The 12659-nt window shown below is 45.7% G+C and overlaps 2 protein-coding genes across 11 annotated transcripts in view; one reads left to right on the top strand and one right to left on the bottom strand.

Annotated features, from left to right (window-relative positions):
* METTL15 (methyltransferase 15, mitochondrial 12S rRNA N4-cytidine) overlaps positions 1 to 7621 on the bottom strand; it is a 98525-nt gene extending 90904 nt beyond the window's left edge. Inside the window, exon 1 of one of the 6 annotated variants that reach the window (XM_077929813.1) lies at positions 7525 to 7621. Coding sequence is in view for 1 of the 6 variants with exons in the window: in XM_077929829.1 (XP_077785955.1) it covers positions 4549 to 4656 (108 nt within the window). In the remaining 5 variants the exon portion in view is untranslated. The other 5 variants (XM_077929822.1, XM_077929803.1, XM_077929817.1 and 2 more) reach the window with 5 other exon arrangements.
* The window catches only part of KIF18A (kinesin family member 18A), a 40183-nt gene continuing 34385 nt past the window's right edge, over positions 6862 to 12659 (top strand). Inside the window, exons 1-4 of one of the 5 annotated variants that reach the window (XM_028729549.2) lie at positions 6862 to 7114; positions 9990 to 10377; positions 11361 to 11518; positions 12278 to 12382. In XM_028729549.2, the coding sequence (XP_028585382.2) occupies positions 10050 to 10377; positions 11361 to 11518; positions 12278 to 12382 (591 nt within the window). In that variant the 5' untranslated portion in view covers positions 6862 to 7114; positions 9990 to 10049. Of the gene's footprint in view, positions 7115 to 8233; positions 8253 to 9986; positions 10378 to 11360; positions 11519 to 12277; positions 12383 to 12659 lie in introns of those variants that run through there. The other 4 variants (XM_028729522.2, XM_028729527.2, XM_077929795.1 and 1 more) reach the window with 4 other exon arrangements.

The following is a 12659-nucleotide window of genomic DNA, read 5'->3' as shown; positions in this document are numbered from 1 at the left end:
GTTTCGTTTAAAATATTTTTTTTCTTGTTTTCCTCCTCTAAAAACTATGTGCGTGTTATGGTCGGGTGCGTGTTATAGAGCGAAAAATACGGTAACACTCTCATAGAGTAGGCCAGACCCAGCAGGCTCTTCTTATGTTCTGAAGAATCAAGTATAAAGTCCTACTGGATCCAACATTATCACTGAATGGCCAGGTTACATAAGTAACTATGAACACTTTTACCAGCTTCAGATGGTTCACCAGCTACAACCCAGCTAGCCTCAGTCATCCATGCACTAATTAGATCTAGGCTGGACTATATAATGCTGTCTACACAAAGCTGCCTTTAAACGCAGTTTGGAAACTAACTGGTGAAAAATGAGACTGCCAAAATGTTTGTAGGAGGAGGATTATGAGTAACAGTTTGCAATTTGTTTCCAGACTCAATTTAAAGTGCTGGTGTCAAACTCTAAAGCGTTAAATGAGTACCAGGTTATCTGAAGGGCCACGTCCATCCATATTAAACTAACTGAGCCCTAAGATCAGCATCTGCAGTCCTCTGCTTTCTGCTCCCCCTCCCCCCCAATTAGTAAAGATTACATTGGCAGGGTCTTCCAAATGTGCAACTGCCTTCCTAGGCAGCTACATCTTTCGACTCTTTCTCATCACAAGCAATCTTTGGAAGGTTTTTTAATTGTACAAGGATTTTTCTGAGTATCTTTTTTTTGCTTTTGCAATGTCGTTTGGTGGTTTTGTTACTGTTTCTGTTATTTTTATTCTGTGAGCCACCTTAGAGAGAAATATATTTAAAGGCAGTATATCAACAATTAGAATAAATAATGGGCTTAAATTGACTGAATTGTTGGATTGCAGTCTACAGCTTCCCCGACAGTAAAACCCTCAAGGGAACACAAGAGTGTGCAAGAATACAGAAGCTGAATGGAAAAAGAACAAATGTCTGTTGAAAATGTTGAAATAAGGAGGTAGCAAGAAAAGTGCAGGAATAGCTACAAGGAACCTATGGAGATCAGGCACACTAATAGAGGGCTGCTGAAAAGAGAATGGCATGACAGCCCAGTGACTGCTGAAGAGGCCTTGGGGAAAACGGGTGGATTGTCCACATTTCTGCTGCAGGTGCAAGGAAATAATTTCCTTCCAGTTCTCCAATACATTTGTCACAGCAGTGTCAGACCTCATAGCATCTCTTGTATCCTTCTTCTTTGCAGCTTGCAAGGATTTTCCCCTCAGCGGCTATCCCGCTATCCGGAAGCACAATTCAATACAATGCTGACTGCTATGAGATCATAGAATGCAGGGCAAAATGAGTTCCATTAAGTTTAGTAGAGCATCCTCTCAAGTATGTATACACGACTGCAGTCTTAGAATCAAAATATATACAGTGGTACCTCTGGTTACAAATGCTTCTGGTTACGAACACTTCAGGTTACGAGCTCTGCTAACCTGGAAGTAGCTGCTCCTGGTTGCGAACTTTGCCCCAGGATGCAAACAGGAGGCCCATTAGTGAAAGCACGCCTCAGGATAAGAACGGTTTCAGCTTAAGAACGGACCTCCAGAACGAATTAAGTTCGTAACCAGAGGTACCACTGTAGTTGGGAAAAGCTGGAGGTCAGGCAGTATATTATAACTGGAATACAGCAGGTTCCTTCCTTTTGAACAGAGGTCTTTACACTTGAAAAAATGTTTTGAGGCTTACAGAAGTATAACTCTGACAATACATGCAAATAAGCTGGAATCCCACAGAATAGCAGTGACGAAATCAACTCACATAAAGCTTGGCTTTACTTCATTGGACAATATTTGTGTTGATAAATTCGTATCATAGGGCTTTGCTATTATGCACTCTGTGTGAGGCTTCTCTTAAGGAAGGTCTGGAAACTGTAGTTAATGCAGAAGTTGGGTTGCTGAGTGATGCAGCCAACCATATGAATGTTAAACCTTTGCTCAAACAACTGCACCGATTGCCAATATTTAGAAGAGTCAGCTTATGTCTTTAGGATTAAGGCTGGTTGTTTCTCTGAGCTGTCTGGAAGCTTGCTTGTGTGTTTGTATGTTTGGTCATGTACCAGGGTACTGTGAGAGGCTGAAGGAGGAAGTGAGATGGAGAACACAAGCTCACATCTATTTGGAGAAAATATAGTATTGTGGGGCACATAGCAAGAAGATGTAGATTGGAGAATTATATTATGCCTTTGGACAAGGAGTCTGAGAACAGGATGCAGACATCCAGGGTGCATACAGAAAAAGCTCAGGAAGCATCATCTACAGCAGGGGTCAGCAACCTAAGGCCCATGGGCCAGAAGTGACCTGCGGAGGTCGTTTGACCGGCCCACGAGCCGCCCCTGAACTGAGCTGCCCGCTCACATGCTGTGCTAAACCGGCGCGGCGCAGGGACTCGCTTCTGTGGCACCGGAAATTGTGTCTGCGCAGACGCCGGAAATCGCAGGCTCCCATGCACGTGCGATCCGGCCCACAGAGGGATCTCTGCAGGCCCAGTCAGGCCCAGATAAACCTTGCTGACCCCTGATCAACAGCTTCCAGGCTTTCCAAACCTGCTCTCTGAAGTATCAGGTGTGCATACCCTAATGGAAGCTCATCACCAGTAGGCTACTTAGCTCAGAAGAAAAGAGATGCTAACAAAACACTGCAGGCAGAGATAACACACTTGAAGGACCTGGCACAGAATCTCTAGCACAGGTTGATAAAAGTATCCTTTGGCGACTAGTTCACTTTGTCTATACCTGCAGCCAATGAGGAAAAGTCCTTGGCATCAAAGAGTAGCACAGAAGCAAGGATGACAAATATAGGGAGCATGAACAATTAAGGAGTGTGAGAGCCCTCCAAATGAAAGTGACATCAGGTTGAATTCTAACTGAACAATGCTTCTGAACTTTATTTGAGGATAAACACTGAAATGTGGCTAACCTTGAGTCAGAACCAGATCTGAATCCAACAAGGGGGTAGTAGTATGTAATGCAAGCTCCTATTGTCAGAGAAAACAGTGAAAGCAGTCTCCTCTGTACCAGGGTAAACATATCCAGCTTCATCAACAATTCCTTATAAGGCTTGGTTTTCAGACCCTTGATCATCTTGGTCACCCTCTCTGCACACGTTCCAGCTTGTCAATATCCTTCTTAAATTGTGGCGCCCAGAATTGAACACAGAATTCTAGGTGTGGTCTGACCAAGGCATAATAAAGTGGTACTATTAATACCCCTGGTTGTGATACTTCTGTTGATACAGCCTATAATAGCCTTAGGGTTTTTTGGTGCTGCATCACTGTTGACTCTTGTTAAGCTCGTGGTCCACTAAGACCCCTAGATTCTTTTCACATATACTACTGGCAATGTTTTATTAGCGCAGCTGGTTCTTCCTGCCTAAGTGGAGAACCTTACATATGTCCCTAGTGAAATTCATTTTGTTAGGTTTGGCCCAGTTCTCCAATCTATTATGGCCATCTTGAATCCTGATTTTGTCTTCTGTGGCATTGGCTAACCCTACCAGTTTGGTGTCATCAGCAAATTTGATGAGCGTGTCCTCAATTCCTTCATGCAAGTCATTTATAAAGATGTTGAACAACAACAGACCCAGGACAGAACACTGCAGAACTCCACTTAGCACTTTTTTGCAGGATGACGAGGAACCATTAATGAGCATTCTCTGGGTTCGGTCAATCAACTACAAATCCACCTAACAGTTACCTCATACAGCCTACGTTTTACCAGTTTCTGCACAATACCATGGGAGACTTTGTCGAAAGTCTTACTGAAGTCAAGATACACTACGTCTACAGCATTCTTCTGATCCACCAAGCTTCTAACTATCAAAAAATGAAATGAGATTTGTCGGGCACACAGATTGTTTGAAAACAGCAAGTGGGAAAATTTGGGTTTTGAAAAACTGAGTTTTACTTAAGGGGCAGAACAGAAGTGAGTGGACAGACAAGACATCAGAGATAAGTGGAAAAATAAATTCAAAACAACAGGAAATGACAGAGAGAACTATCACAATCTGCTATTTGACTAGCAAATGTTAACTGGCACCATACCATGTATTCAACTGGTTAGGACTGGGTTATATTTAAGTATGGGTGTATGGGAATTATTCAATAATTATCAGTTGTTTGCGCTACTTGTCACAAGAGTTGATTGTGTTAACCTTTTTTAACCCACAGTGTAATTTTTTTTTTCATATTCATTCTACTCAAGATGGACTACCAACCTGCTTTACCTCACACATAGTTGAGAACGGTGTGTATTAACACTTAAGAAATGCCACACAATGCATAAAAAGCTAGCGCAAACAGGGGGCAACTGGGGGAGCGAGTGCTTCATTCTCGCCTCAAGAGCCATGTTGGCACAATCATTCGTTCTTCTACACCTCGCGTTATTTTTAAAGGAGCGTTTAATGTCGCGACCTCTCTTCGCAGGCTCCAGACAAGGAGTCATTCGCTTACACGTGGAGGGAGGTTACATGTCCGACGTTACTCACTGCAAGAGGTGGAGGGAGAGTGGGGACGAGGAGGAATGTCTGACCACCACCTCTATTACCTTAGCAACGGGTGAGCTCCCTTGTGGGTGGGAGAGACACGGAATGTGGGGGTCCACTGTGGACCTAGGAAGGGGGGGGGGGAAACAAGGCTTCCGAAGTGTGCGCATCCGGAGAACAGCACGAGACTTCCCCTCCCTCGCAGCTCGCCTCTCCACCCCCGTCCCGGCGCCTGGGGACACTCGCTCTGCGGCGGAACCGTGCTACTCACAGCGCTCGACGAGGCCGCTGCCCCCCACGCTCCTCCTCGCACAGCCTACAGCGCCAGGAGCGCTGCCAAAAGGCTTCCTCCCTGCAACAAGGCGCTGCGGGTTTCAGTTCCGCCTTCAGAGCCCGCTCCTCCTTTGCAGCAACGCGGTGAGAGGGCTTCGCAGGGCTTCTCCCATCCTACCCACTTCCTTCTCCCCACCCCCCACAAATACGGGACTGGGCACCCGCCCCCCTCTCGAAAGCTGCTCGATCATTGCCTGCCTGCAGTGCCTTCATTTCAAGCGGGCTCGGGGGTTGCAAGGCGGCGGTCGTGTGCACAGCGCGCACGGATTCGGAATCGGCCTCGATGAACGCGGCGGGGCTGACTCAACAAATGCACTGCAGGGATGCGCAGGTTCTCCAGCGAGACTGGCGGGATTTCCACCGCCCCCTCCATTATCTCTACGTAGACTTTTTCCTGCCTCTTTCCACAAAGCCCCGTATTTCCTTTCCTCCCGGTGGACATCCCCGCTTTTTGCAACACGGTTGTCAGACCCAAAGCAAAATAATTAAGACGCCATCGGCAGAACCACGGCTATCTTTTTATGAGACATCAATTAGGGATAAAGGGGCAGGTTTGTTCCAAGGGATGCTGCGGTGCGACAATACTTCGATGCATGTCTTGTTACGTAGTAAGAGGTAACCCGTTTGCGATCAGGCTGGCCGCCACATAACCTCCCGCAGCCCCTATAATCCTAACAGAGACCGTTTTCCCAACGGAGTTGCTATAGGATATGCGGTGCTCCGTCTTCACCCGCTTGTATTAACATACGTCCTTCTCTACCACACACATCTGTTGCAATCCGCAAACCTTAAGCCACCAGCAGACACTCTCATCAAATGCTCTATTTTAAGAACATCTTAAAAGCATCTTCCCGAAGGCGCACAGGTTCCTCTTGACATCTGCCAGTAGAACATCCCGCCCAGAACGGGCGCTCGTTTTTCATTCAGTATTTGTACAGCTACGCGCACGAGCACAGCTACAAACAAATCTCTCGTGTGAATTACTGTTTTCTCACTTCACATTTAACAAGCACCCACAACTCCTCAGAGTAACTGCAATTTATGGAACGAACTAAGGAATCGCGAGGTTCACTTTTCTTGATCCCATTCAGTGCTTCAGCGGCAAAACTCATTTCTCGAACCAGCTCCCAGCACACCAGTTTGAGAAAGGCTGGCGTATGTCTTTCTAGTCTAAAACAGTATCGCCCGCCCCGCATAAAAGCAGCTGGGGGTGGTATCAGTTTCCAGCCAGCTGAGCTGGAAAAAGTTAAACCCTTCCCTGACTATTCCTTAACTCCCAATCTCAGGCTCCTAGTTTTGCTTTTTAGTTAAAAAAAACCCTTTCAAGCGAACTGTTGGTGTCTCCTATCCAATTTACCCCTCACTCCGCACTGCAATTGCAGCCATACAACCTCAAGGACGTGCGCTTTTAAAGACTTGCACAGAAACTGCGCGCTGGGCTCAAGTGCTCGCGCACCTAAAAAGACGCGTGTACGGTTAATCTCTGTGGCGTTGAGAGCTATTTCAGCTCATGGCTGAAATAAAATTTAAATTCAAGTCACTCGCTTGTGCTAGAAGAGGCACAACCCGTCCGCGTGGGGGGAAATCATTTCTATTGAGCTTACTTTTGAGTCACTGCGTAACTGTTTAGGATAGCGCTGTAAAATCAGCGATTGAACCAATTAAAGCCAAGTTCATGTCTTAAGATGACCGCCGACTACTACGCGACAGCTTATTTCTATTCGAAACTTGAACTGGGACGACGAAATGCTGCTCCGCGGAACTTTCGCTGTTGCTTTATTCCTGCAAAATGCAACCTCCCTGCTTGTTTGTGCTCATCAACTCCTGCAAAGACACTATCCCTTTCTTATCGTCCCAGTTCGGCACAGAAACAGTCGAACCCCGACTTTCCCCTGCTTTGAATACGCGTCTCTCCCCTCCAACCCGCTCGCGCGAGTCCCGCCCTCCATTCATTCGCTCACTGACAATATCCGCCCCCCTTATTTCCATGCGCGCCACCAAACCGAGCAGAACGTCCACAATCCCAGCATTACGCCCTCGCTTAGGAGACGGCTGAAGGCGGAGGGATGGATCCTCCTTTGGACCAAAATACATCCGAGGGCGCGTCGTAAGCGTGGCGGCTCTTATGACGTTATGCGGCCCTCAACCAATCAGAAGCCGTGGAACGAGAGGCTGCTTGGGTTTGAATTTGGTGGCTCGCTGAAGCTAGCGAGCGAGCGTGGAGGCGGCGGCGGTGGCGACGCCCGAAGAAGCGGCGCGGGCTGCTGATCAGCAAGGAGGGTCCCTAATGCCCGGGTGAGTATCTCCATTTACGCCTACTAGGGTGTCTAGCTCGGCTCAGCTGAAAGAGGGTCCCGATCAGCTCGCTGCATTAGCGAGGGTGGCCCATGGCTGCTTACACTTTCCGGCGGAGTTTTGCGCTCTTGTGCTTGCCTTTCTTTTTGCAGCGCAACCGCATAGGAGGGTCGCTGCTTATTAGCCGCGCGACTTTATTCCATTCGTTCGCCCAGGTCCCTGCAGGGACTTTATAGTACCGTATCGAAAGAAAGTTAAGATGGATCGGGAAGTTCTCCGCCCCAAATTGCCTTTTAAGTCTACACCCCTGCGCACGGTTGGATGGCAATTCTGGCTGGCTTCGAGTTAGAATGTGGTTAGGATCCGGCGTATTTATTAGGGAGTGGGGGTACGGTCTTCTGCATACTTACCCGGTATGAAGTCCCGTTGAAATCAGTGGGCACGGCTTCCAAGCTGACATTTATAGGACTACGCTGTGAAAGATAGCATTGGTGAATGCATATCTATGCCGCGCGGTTGGTGGCAACATTGAACCAATAGCATCCCATGGAAACGGCGTAAAGAGTTTTGTAAACGCCTTCAAGACTGGTCGCCTCCAGATGACCTGTTGCTGAGCATGCGTCCTGATTTGTTTGCCCTTTTGAGTGTCTTAGCCCTTGAGATCATCTCTGCAAATTTGGTGCAGTGAAAATGACCCTGGGGCTGGAGCAACTCTCCTATGAGGAAAGCTTGCAACTATGGAGTTTGAGGTTTAGGAAAAATGTGAGAGAGGTGTAGAAAACTATACATGAAATGAGTCATGACTCTAGAACCCAGGGACATGTGGTGAAGCTTAACAATGGAATATAGAGAGGAGACAAAGGGAAAAACTCCATAGTTAAGTTGTGGAATTCACAAATGTAATATGCAGCAATGGTCAGCAATCTGAATGGCTTTTAAAGTGGTTTAGACAAATTTAATGGAAGGCAAGTCTATTAACCAGGATGACTACGCACTAGCTCCAGTATTGGAGGTGGTATGCCTCTGCATACCAGTTGCTGAGAATCACAAGTGGGACAGTGCTGTTGGGTTCATGTCCTGCTTTTGGGCTTCCCATAGGTATCTGCTTGGCCACCCTGAGAACAGGATACAGGACTAGGTGAGGCCCCTTAGGTTATCATGATAGTTACCCCACACTTACCAGAGCCATTTCCCATTACTTTTCTTACAGCATAAAGTCTGGTTTTGAAGAGTTAGAGCACCACTGTTCTTATTTGTAACAATGTATTCTATTTATGGGACGCGGGTGGCGCTGTGGGTAAAAGCCTCAGCGCCTAGGGCTTGCCGATCGAAAGGTCGGCGGTTCGAATCCCCGCGGCGGGGTGCGCTCCTGTTGTTCGGTCCCAGCGCCTGCCAACCTTGCAGTTCGAATGCACCCCCGGGTGCAAGTAGATAAATAGGGACCGCTTACTAGCGGGAAGGTAAACGGTGTTTCCGTGTGCGGCTCTGGCTCGCCAGATGCAGCTTGTCACGCTGGCCACGTGACCCGGAAGTGTCTCCGGACAGCACTGGCCCCCGGCTTCTTGAGTGAGATGGGCGCACAACCCTAGAGTCTGTCAAGACTGGCCCGTACGGGCAGGGGTACCTTTACCTTTACCTTTTATTCACTTTATTGAGAGTGGTTTATGATAGTGAGAGAAAGCGCTGGCAGACTAGAAGCAACCTCCCACATATATTATGGGGATTTTTTGTGTGGATTAGCATCCACTTCATTATTTTCTAAGGTGCTACAAGACTCTAGAATCCATTAACATTCAATTGGCTGTATTTATGAGACCAAACATGGTTATTATCTTGTGCTGTATGGGAACATTTGGAGTAGCAAAGTGGAATACAAAGGACTTCCTCTCGACAAATGAGTTTATCAGACCTTATTCCTCTAACTAACTGCTGTTGGCATTGACAGAGTAATTATTGTATAGCGTGAGTGAAACCTAATGCATATGAATATGCTAACTGAAAAATCACAATGCGAGCAAGCACCAAGTCATGTCTTCTAGATCATTATTAACAGTAAAGAAAGAACCAAGTTCTTAAACTAGATCTTATGTCAGTCTAGAAAATACACATTCTGAACCTGTGCACATTGAAATTTCTGTATGCGGTAGGAGAGTTTCTTTGGACTATGAGTGTTTGTAGTGTGTTTTGAATCATTTTGTTTCTTCAGGAGTTAAACTTGCAGATATTATTTTCTGTTAAGTTTGTGAGTCTTTCATAGCGTCATCCTCCCTCCACACAAGAGTATTTGCACTCTTCACACGTTAAGTTGAGAAACCCATTTTGGTAGTATTCTACTATATCTAAAATATCTGTGGGATCTGGTGGTCAGCTGGACAATTGGAGCAAGCAAAGCAGCCTATTTTACTGGACTCCAGTCATTGACAAACAAATGGCAGGAGAATATTGAGTTACATCTAAGCTTGTGTAAACACTGCATATAAGCTTTGCAGATCAACTGCTGCTTGTAAAACCAAAAATAGCACTTACAAAATTACGTTTTGGTGGGTTTAATTGTACATCCCAGTATACATGGGACCCATAGAGCAGTGTGTCTTCTCACATGCATATTTTTTTGTCATTTGCATAAACCTCTTGTTGCATTTTCTTAAATTACTGCTTAAAAAATATAACCGGTCAGTTTACATTTTTGGCCAGTCAAATTATCAACCCTAGACCTAACCTAAATTCATTTGCTTGCTTGGTTTAGCAGCACAATTATATGCATGTTTAGTCAAAAGAGAAACTTACCTCATTCAGAGAAGTTTACTCCCAGGTACACAAGTATAGGAGTGCAGGTGTTGTGGTTTAATCTGCTTTCATTTTCTTTCACCAGCAGAAGAAACTGGATTTACTTTATATGACAAATCTTCCCCAGACACCATAACTGCCTTTCGTAATGTCTACTACTGTTCAAGAAGATGTCTGCAATCACGTGAAGGTAGTGGTCCGCGTTCGTCCAGAAAGTCAGAAAGAGAGAGATGGCAAATTCAGGAAAGTGCTCCAAGTTGTCGATAAGCATATGTTGGTCTTTGATCCCAAAGTGGAGGAAGTCAGTTTCTTTCATGGGAAAAAAGTTCCATGCCGTGATCTTAACAAGAGGCAAAACAAGGACCTCAAATTTGTGTTTGATGCTGTATTTGACGAAGATTCTTCTCAGCTGGAGGTCTTTGAAGACACTACCCTGACCATGCTGGATGGCTTTTTAAATGGATATAATTGCACAGGTAACTTTCTGCTGTATTTCTCCCTTCGTTAGCTGTGGCAGTAATCCTGTATCAGCAGTCAGTTCTAATTTGAGCCGGGGGAGGGGGGTGTCCTTCTGCCCCCTATTCTATTTATAAGCTTTAAAACTTTGTTGTTGCTATTTTTCAAGCTGTTGGGGACGTTTGGTTTCTTGTCCTTTGCTTCACATCTAGTAACTCTCTCCCTGCAAATGATAGCCAAAACCCCCTGCATCCCATTTGCAAAATAAATAAATAGATATTGCAGTAGTGAAGAGCATGAAGAATAGTTTTCCTCGCCATTACTTCCTGCTAGTTCTGATTCTAATGGTTACTTCTAGCTTTGGTACTGAGCAGTAGCAGTGTGTGTGGTGGAGCGGACCAACATTGGTGGCGCTGCTGCTTACCAGAACAGTCGCAATGTTGGGGGAGGGGTTCATGGTTGCACCAGTGCTACCACCGCTGCCAATCTGGCACTCCTGTCAGTGCAAGCATACAGTCCTCCCAGCCCCATTCAGATAAGCAGCAGCAGAGCCATGATCAGAAGGCAGCTCTGTTGATCCTCCCCGTCACACTGCTGCTTCTGAGTGGTTGCTAGCTATCACAGTGGTACAGCGTTCTGCATCCATATTTCACTTGCACCTTCTCACAAGTCGAATGATAAGTTGATCGCCTTGGTTGAAGGGCTGCCATGTTTCTTCCTCTTTCCTCATTCTCCCCACCCCACCCGAAATGAGCAAATATATATATATCAGGTAAAGCCAGATTCTCCTGTTTTCAAATGTTGAGCTACTTAATGGATTCACTAATTAAACGTGCCCCTTCCTACACCCAATCTTGCTGTTTGTATCTCACACCTTCCTCCAAAGAAGCCCGTGGCAGCAAAGGTATCAACCCTAATGCAATCAAACTTCTAAAAACTGTGTAAAACAACCTTCTGAAAATGGCTGAAATATGCTAAAGGCAATCACCTGCTCTCAATTTAGTGCTTGCTTATGGTGCAACTGGAGCTGGGAAGACTCATACGATGCTGGGCTCCCAGGAAGACCCTGGAGTGATGTACCGGACCATGTTGGAGCTCTACAATGCCATAGAGCGGATGAAGGAGGAGAAGCATTGCGCTATTGCCGTTTCTTACCTTGAGGTAAGCAGGCGGAATAATTTTGCACAATGACAGTTGTTTTTGTATAAGGAATAGGGTGAAAGGGACCCAAACCAGCTTAGTCAGAGGCTGAGAAAACATTGTCTATCTTCCAGCCAAACATTCTGTCTTCCAGCCAGCGTGAGAGATGTTCTCCTACGGTGCAGTTCCATGTTTCTGAGGAGTACATACCAGTATTCCCCACCCATGGCATCACAGCACCAGAAGAGCCAGTAGAATTGGAAAGAAAGTGTTTTGAATTCCTCCCTGACCTGATATTGGAGGATTTAAAACTGCTCCCCCGCTCTGATCTTAGGGAGCTTCTTGGGATTCAAGAAAGGAAGCAAACAAGCAAACCAACCAAGGGCTTTGCTCCCAGCTGCCAGAGAACAGAATACAACATAACCTCCCAGTAGCCAAGCCTAGGATTCGGTCTCATGACAGCATGCACTATTGAGAGTTTTCTGCTTGTCTAGTTTCAAATGTATTGGGGCTTTCCTCCTGTCAAATTGCCACTCTGCCTCCTTTGCACTGGAAAGTTAAAACGGCAATTTGGATATTTGGACAGAAAATTAGGACTCTTAACTGAGTTTAAAACTTAGGGATAAAATGTATCTGGAAGCACATGCCATCTCGCGTAGGTGCATTTTTCATCTTCTAAAATGGGACTACACCTACCAAATCCAGATACCTTCTGTATGATTTGCTGCTTACCTTTGTGTATTTTAATATCTGCCTTTTCCAATGCCTTTCCCTCCCAAGGTCTACAATGAGAAGATACATGATTTGCTTGTAAGTTCAGGACCACTGGCTGTTCGAGAAGATCCTCAAAAAGGAGTGCTGGTTCATGGGTTAACAATGCATCAGGTTTGCACATATTTCTATTATCCATGTTATTCATTAATTGCTTATTTGTTTATTTATTTGCCTGCTTGCAGTATTTACAGGCAGTCCTATAACACAGTTCTCAGAGTAGCTCACAAAGCAATTGAAATTCTATAACAAATTCTCAAAGCAGTTTTTGAGCCTTTAAGGCTTCACCTAAGAGGGAAATCGTAAGTTTGAGGTACCTAGTTTGTCACCTAAGTTGTTTTTCCTTAAGTTGCTAGAAAGTTGGCAGACGGGGAACGTGGGAAATATTTGC

This window comes from Podarcis muralis, chromosome 1, assembly GCF_964188315.1.
Source record: "Podarcis muralis chromosome 1, rPodMur119.hap1.1, whole genome shotgun sequence".
Taxonomy (NCBI): domain Eukaryota; kingdom Metazoa; phylum Chordata; class Lepidosauria; order Squamata; family Lacertidae; genus Podarcis; species Podarcis muralis.
The sequence above is the reverse complement of the archived record's forward strand: the minus strand, read 5'-3'. Positions and strand labels throughout refer to the sequence as shown.